Consider the following 6,782-nt stretch of genomic DNA (forward strand, 5'->3'; position numbering starts at 1 on the left):
CTTTGTATGGACTACTACTGAGCAACAATAAAGATGAAAATATACTGAGCACTGGACTCCATCTGTTTCATGTTAGCGCACATTCAGTTTGCCATGACGTGTAAATAATGTAGCAAGATTCATGTAAAATGTTGCAAAGGTTTTAAATGTTAAAAGAAAATGTGAGAATAAATATTCTTGCATGAATTTATTAATGCAATTATCTCTTTCAGGCAAAACGAGCAGGTGTCCAGAAGCTGACCAATCAGAAGCAAGAGGAAAAGAGACAAGTGGTTTGTTTGTTAAAAATTCAGTTCAGCTCAATTAATTTCTTATTTTTCTCTGCAGAGATTGAAAAAGGATGGATCTGAGGTACAGCCAAATGTATCATGTTATCTGTTTTGTAAATCTCCAGGTCATACATTTTAATTCTTAGTCTAACTAATAGAGATGGTACATAAAAAATACTGTGTTTTTATATTAGATTGTAAGCAAATAATATGTAATTAAATTTAAGCAAGGATAAGAGGACAAGAAATGTAAAAATAAAAACCCAGACACTTTAATCAAAAGACAAAGTAAAAATATGAATCTTGAGAAAAATCAATTTAAAGACAAAATATTCTTGAACAACAAAAATCTGGCTGGTTGTATTTTAATTGAAAACTATAGGAATGTGTTAAAATAGTTCATTACTGAGTTATCTAATAAAAAATATATATTTATTTTAAAAAGTTTATTGAAATCAGTTAATTTAGCTTTTTTGTCAGTTTTATTTAAAAAATATGTAAGAAACTCGCAAAATTGTAAAAGATGGCGTCATTTCCGGCCACCGGCTTTTATTTTTTTTAAATATATATCAATATGCTTAAAACATTGTGTGAAATTGACGTAAATGTTTTATTCCTGCGTATACTATAAAAGTAAAACTTTCTGGAAACTTTTATTTTACAAATATAGAATTTTTTTCTTAATTTGTGCGAGTGCAACAGGATGTGACGTCACCACTTAGCGGGTCAGTTTTCTGTTAGCCTGGACCGTCCTCCGGTGCGCTTCTTTTGCATCTGTTTTACTTTTCTGTTCAGAGACACAACCGGACAACCCGGTGGGAAAAAGTCCACGGAGCTTTTTACTGGATAAATAAACACCGAGCCCTGGACGAAAATGTCCACCGCCCTGGAGAGCTACATCAACCGTATCCTGCTGTTAGCCGGCTAGCATGCTAACTGTCCATGCGAATGAATGAGATGCTAGTTAGCTTAGCGCGCTAACTAAGAGTAGTGTTTTGTTTTTGTTAATTTTCTGCTCTGTGTGGGCTGGAATCAGACGAGTTGTTTAAGAAAGGAGTAAACAGAAGAAAAAAATGTTGCTCTTTAAATAATTGTTTATGTAGAAATGCGATTAAAGATGTTTTTTTTTTTGTTAAAAGTAATTTTTAAGGCTGTGCATGAAAACAGCTCCACTTAAATAATTTTAAAAATGTTTACATTAGACTAGTTCAGTGCAGATTAAAAAGTAAAGACATCTGAAATTTAATACTTAAGATGTTGGAATCGGTATTTATTTTTAATGGTGGTAAACCCAAGCATGTATTAGTTTTTTAATTATGATTTGTACACAGAAAAGTGTTTCTTTGACTGCTGCTGGTTCAGGCACCGTGGCCATCGTCACCTCTGATGGCAGGATGATTGTGGTGAGTTTAAACATCTTCACCTCGGAGAGGTGTCCGTTTAAAGATGAGAATCTGTTTAAAAACATGAACTCTGAAACTGTTTGTTTGTTTAGGGCACCCTGAAGGGCTTCGATCAGACCATCAACCTGATCCTGGACGAGAGTCACGAGCGGGTGTTCAGCTCCAGTCAGGGGGTGGAGCAGGTGGTGCTGGGACTCTACATCGTCAGAGGAGACAACGTGTGAGTCTGCGTCGATCCGTCCAGCTTTCACAACTGATCCTCTTTATTGTCATTCAAACATGACATCAGGGATGCACTGTAGAACGAAGTTACAATCATTTTATATGATTATTATTTTTATCTTCAGCGCGGTGATCGGTGAGATCGACGAGGAAACGGACTCCACGCTGGATTTAGGGAACATCCGAGCCGAGCCGCTCAACTCCATCGTTCACTGACCTCTTTCCCTGCGTCTCCATGTTCTGTCGGATCTGCGAGATGATCTGAACTTCGACTCTGGTTCCTCTTCCTCGTTTGTATTTGTAATATTTTTTTTATAAATAAAGAATTCAGTTGTTATATTCACTCTGTGTTTTTATTTATTTGCAWCATTTTAATAAAATTTTATTGGTTTTAACTCCTGTTTCCTGTTATTAATGCGTTCAGAAATTTCTTGTTTAAACTCAGTGTTTTTAGTATTGTTCGTCAGGTTGCCTTCGCTAGTAAATGTTTTTTTTTTAAATAAAATGTAACAGTGACAGCCAATCAAATTGCAGCCTGATGCTGATGCTGAGGATACAGAGCATCCCTTGTTCAAGATGCTCGGTTCGATTCCCAGGTATGGAGAAAGTCTGACCTTGTTTTTCTTTTTTCTTCAAGTTTTTATTTTTAAGCACATGGACACAAGCGTACAAAATGAAAAGTTGTATATTACGCTACCAGAAAACTCAGATTTCATGTTATTTCATTTTTGTCCAGAAGAGGGCGGTGTTTGCACAGTTTTAAATGCACACAGTTTGAACCCATTTGTGTTGATTTTTTTTTATTGTTTACAACAAACACAATGCAATTTTTTAAGTTATCAGATCAGTCATTAAAAATGTGTCTCAGTCAGGAAGCATCAGTTTTGCCACTAAACTGTGACTTCCTGTTTGTTTGTTGTTGTTTATTCCAACAGTCAGCGCTCCCTGCAGCCAGTCGATCTGCTCCTGCGTCGGAACCGGATCCTCGTAGTGAAGCCGCAGCCAGGACTCTCCTGAAACCCACATCGGACAATCAGGTGACGATCATCAGCCCGGTCAACGCTGTCATCAGCGTCTTACCTGTCTTCACTGTCTGACCAGGTGACACCAGCAGCTCCGCCCCCACGCTGTGATTGACAGGATCTCCAGCTTTAGAGCGCCCCGCCCCCAATTTATGAAGAACCTGAGCTAAAACCAAACCATCCACGTCCTGAACTAAACCTGCACGGACACAAAAACAAATTTTAAACCAGAGATAGTTTGCATTAAATATATATTAAAATTGAGCATCAATTCAAAAATATTTACTTAGTACTTCGTAAGATGTCATAAAATGTAAACAAACTACATYAATTCAAATTATTTGCTATACATTGTATACTTTATCCTGGTTTTTGCTGTTTATGTTACATTAAAGAACACTTTTAACTCCATAAAAATGAAAAAATGTCACAACAAATCAGGATATTTGTCKTAAAGTCTGAAATGTTACAACTAAAAAGTTACAAGCTGTGTCCTTTCAGAATAAAAGCTTACCTACAGTAAATTCCCATGGCTATTACCGGACTTGACTTTGAACGCGTCATCATTTTTATGATTTTTACCTCCAGCCCGAGCTGGCAGCTCCATCTGATGCTCAGATTTCCTCAGGACGCTGTGGTAATTTGTGTCGGCGGAGCAAAGCGACCGGGCCGTCTCCACGGTGACGCCCTGAGCCACCAGCATGGCCTCGAACTTGGACAGGGCAGCACCACCAATCACAGCGTGGGAAATCTGCTTCCTGCCCCCTGATAGGCTGGAGACGATGCCAGTCATCTTCAGCAACAGACCGCCTGGAATAAAAACAACACAACTAAAATGATCTGGTTTCAATTTTAAAACTGTTTCCTATTATATATATTTTTTAATTTCTTAATGTGAGAATGTGAGCTAAATGACAATTACTTAAAAAAGCAGCTGGAAAAATACATTATTATTAAAAAAAAAACTGAGCAGCAGGATTTTTGAATCATTAGTGTTTATTTTTCAGACTAAAACAAACGTTTTAAAGTGTCATAATTTAATTAGACGCGTTGTTTCTATGATAATGAAGGTATCAAGCGAACGCTCTGATTTCCGAGTGTCAACGAACGTCTCACGAGCTTCGTTTTTAAGCTACGATGCTAAAGATATTAGTTAGCTTCTAAAAATTAACCTGTGGAAATTTGACGTCCGCTCAAAACTATGTTAAACTGAGTTTTTTCACGTTTCACAATTACTGTTAATATAAAAAATGACAGCTTTAATGAACTAACAGGTAGCAGCTGTATTAGCGTTTGTACTGTGAATCTTCAATTCCTTTTTTAAGACTTTTATCACATTTTAGTTGCTGACATAATATCGTTCATTGTGAAATAGTATTTATTACTTTAAAGATTTTTTCATTGTGATGAAAGCTTGTTACTGCTTTGAACATTAGCTCAGGTTAGCAATGTTGCTAAAAATACATTGACGTGTCAAACCTGAGTTAGATTATTCTACACTTAGAATATTTAAAATTAAGTTTGTGATTTGTGAAACTTCAATTAAGGCTGTTTTCAGCACATTTTACACTCACTAGACCTGTTTTCAGAAGTGTTAGCTTATTAATATGTTAAACTTAAAAACTGCCCTAAAAGTTTCGTCTGAAATTAATGAAACTTTCTCTTCTAAAACTGTCTCAGTGCTTTCATGAAATTTGAACCAAGTGTCGTGTTTACTTTAATTTTTTGTCAGTAAATAAGCATGTCAAGTTGATCCGGTCTTATTTTCATTCAGCTCTGGTTAATCCAGACTCTAGACTCCGATCAGAAACAGACTGAACTCGTCTGTAACGAGTTCTGTTACCGAGCGTCGTGACAAGCTCCATCAGGTCCTCGGGTCCATTTCCCTTCAGCGCCTCCAGAGACTCGATCACCTCCAGACTGTTCCCCACACACCGGCCGATCGTCCCGTCCATACGGCTCAGCACCGCGCCCGTTTTAACGCCCACACYGTTACCTGCACTCACCTGAAGCGGAGCTAACGAGTTAGTGTTTAACTCTTGTATTTGTGTTTTTTCCTTTAACAGTTTTTTCCTGTAAAGTGTTTTTTTAATAAATAGATGTTCTCACTAGCAGCTGAGCGAGCTCTTGAGCTTCCTGCAGGTCTTTATAGAGAGCAGCTCGTCCAAACTTCACATCCAGAACCAGAGCAGACAGAGACTCTGCTCCTTTCTTAGAGATGATGGAGCCTGAGACTCAGCACAGATGTTTGGTTAGATCAGGAAACCTTCCACCAATTAAAAATTACAAAATATCACTTCCTGTGCCTAAAATTAACTTAATGAAGTTGCTAATAGACTAATGAATTGTTACCTAAAATGGATTGTTTAGTTTTGCWGCTTGTTTTATTATTATTAAAGTACCCGTGACATCAAATTTTTGTAATAAACATGAGTGCATTTTTGGAAAGATAACAYTGATAACGTTGAAAAACWAATTTCATGTCGCTGAGATGAACGGTTGTTAAGATATTCACATGTGWAAGAACAGGAAGTGATGTCAGAGGGGAATGTCTGCATGTAAACAGAGCATTTCTACAACGGCTAACAACACAGGCTGTGGAGAAGAATCTGATGTTTCTTTACATTATTTTGAGTCTCTATCAAAGAGAGATGTTAAAGCTTAAACAATATTGTTTCAATAAACAAAAACCAGAGAGTTTTCTTTGTTAAAGAGTTCCCCTTTGATGTCACTTCCTGTTTTACTTTGGCTGAGACAAATTCAAAAGAAAATATGCCAGTTATGGGACAAAATGGATTAAATTGTGTGTATTATTCCAACTTTCATAAATATAAAGATGTTTTCTGACTTTTGTATTTGAAGTATATGCATGTCACAGGCACTTTAATGTCATTTTGTCTGTTTACATAAATTATTTAGAAACTGCAAAATGTTATGATTATAAATAATATTTACTTCCATATTTGCTAAAAGTGATAAAAAGCTGTTCCAGAGGGACCACATGTGGCCCCAGAGCCTCAGATTGCAGAGCCCTGGTTTAGGTAAATAGTTTAGGTTCAGTACTAGTAATGAGYGGTGGGCTGTCCACGGTGCTGGTGGCGTCCCTCACACCGTACAGGACTCGATCTGCCGGGACCAGCGTCTCKGTCTGCCCCACGATACAGCAGCCCACTGAGGCCAGGATGGCCCGGATCTGAAACCAGACCTGGTTTTAGGTTTGAACTCTGTAAAATAAACATGACAATAATCTGTGGGGTTAGAGTGAACCATCTGCACCTGRTCAGCAGACTGATGGATGTTGTACCCTGGGATCGATTCCAGTTTATCCAGAGTTCCTCCTGTGTGAGCCAAGCCCCGCCCACTGATCATCGGCACCTGAGTTTAAAGTGAGTCAAACCGTATAAGTCAAAAACTGAATAAATGTCTGAGTTTTTGTTAATATAACTATTTTATATTTGAACAGATTAGGGTGTTGATCTGGATGACTCTGGATGTTAGCATGACTGATTGTTAGCATGACTGATTGTTAGCATGACTGATTGTTAGCATGACTGTGGATGTTAGCATGACTGATTGTTAGCATGACTGATTGTTAGCATGACTCTGGATGTTAGCATGACTGATTGTTAGCATGACTGATTGTTAGCATGACTGATTGTTAGCATGACTCTGGATGTTAGCATGACTGATTGTTAGCATGAATCTAGATGTTAGCATGACTGATTGTTAGCATGACTCTAGTTGTTAGCATGACTCTGATTGTTAGCATGACTCTGGATGTTAGCATGACTGATTGTTAGCATGACTGATTGTTAGCATGACTGATTGTTAGCATGACTCTGGATGTTAGCATGACTGATTGTTAG

At 37.6% G+C, this 6,782-nt stretch overlaps 2 protein-coding genes across 5 annotated transcripts in view; one reads left to right on the forward strand and one right to left on the reverse strand.

Moving 5' to 3' along the window:
- The first annotated feature begins 987 nt into the window (after positions 1 to 987).
- On the forward strand, positions 988 to 2,237 carry lsm8 (LSM8 homolog, U6 small nuclear RNA associated). Its single transcript, XM_013999955.1, has 4 exons — positions 988 to 1,174; positions 1,632 to 1,672; positions 1,765 to 1,892; positions 2,020 to 2,237. The coding sequence occupies exons 1-4, from the start codon at positions 1,144 to 1,146 to the stop codon at positions 2,108 to 2,110; spliced, it is 291 nt and encodes a 96-aa protein (XP_013855409.1). The 5' UTR covers positions 988 to 1,143; the 3' UTR covers positions 2,111 to 2,237.
- Positions 2,238 to 2,608: 371 nt separating this feature from the next.
- Positions 2,609 to 6,782, reverse strand: part of tymp (thymidine phosphorylase) — a 7,569-nt gene continuing 3,395 nt past the window's right edge. For 3 of the 4 annotated variants that reach the window (XM_013999951.1, XM_013999954.1, XM_013999952.1), the window contains 7 exons: positions 6,193 to 6,291; positions 5,980 to 6,109; positions 5,026 to 5,144; positions 4,760 to 4,922; positions 3,499 to 3,726; positions 2,975 to 3,115; positions 2,609 to 2,907 (listed from right to left, as the gene is read on the reverse strand). In XM_013999951.1, coding sequence (XP_013855405.1) covers positions 2,759 to 2,907; positions 2,975 to 3,115; positions 3,499 to 3,726; positions 4,760 to 4,922; positions 5,026 to 5,144; positions 5,980 to 6,109; positions 6,193 to 6,291 — 1,029 coding nt within the window. In that variant the 3' untranslated portion in view covers positions 2,609 to 2,758. Of the gene's footprint in view, positions 2,908 to 2,974; positions 3,116 to 3,430; positions 3,727 to 4,759; positions 4,923 to 5,025; positions 5,145 to 5,979; positions 6,110 to 6,192; positions 6,292 to 6,782 lie in introns of those variants that run through there. The other variant, XM_013999953.1, reaches the window with a different exon arrangement.

The sequence above is a fragment of the Austrofundulus limnaeus genome, unplaced genomic scaffold (assembly GCF_001266775.1).
Source record: "Austrofundulus limnaeus strain Quisiro unplaced genomic scaffold, Austrofundulus_limnaeus-1.0 Scaffold2583, whole genome shotgun sequence".
In the NCBI taxonomy this organism is placed as follows: domain Eukaryota; kingdom Metazoa; phylum Chordata; class Actinopteri; order Cyprinodontiformes; family Rivulidae; genus Austrofundulus; species Austrofundulus limnaeus.

Coding starts and splice junctions, on each gene's coding strand:
- lsm8 (XM_013999955.1), top strand. CDS start 1,144: ATGTCCACCGCCCTGGAGAGCTACATCAACC. Junction 1,175..1,631: donor CCTGGAGAGCTACATCAACC/GTATCCTGCTGT, acceptor CTGCTGGTTCAG/GCACCGTGGCCATCGTCACC. Junction 1,673..1,764: donor CTGATGGCAGGATGATTGTG/GTGAGTTTAAAC, acceptor TTGTTTGTTTAG/GGCACCCTGAAGGGCTTCGA.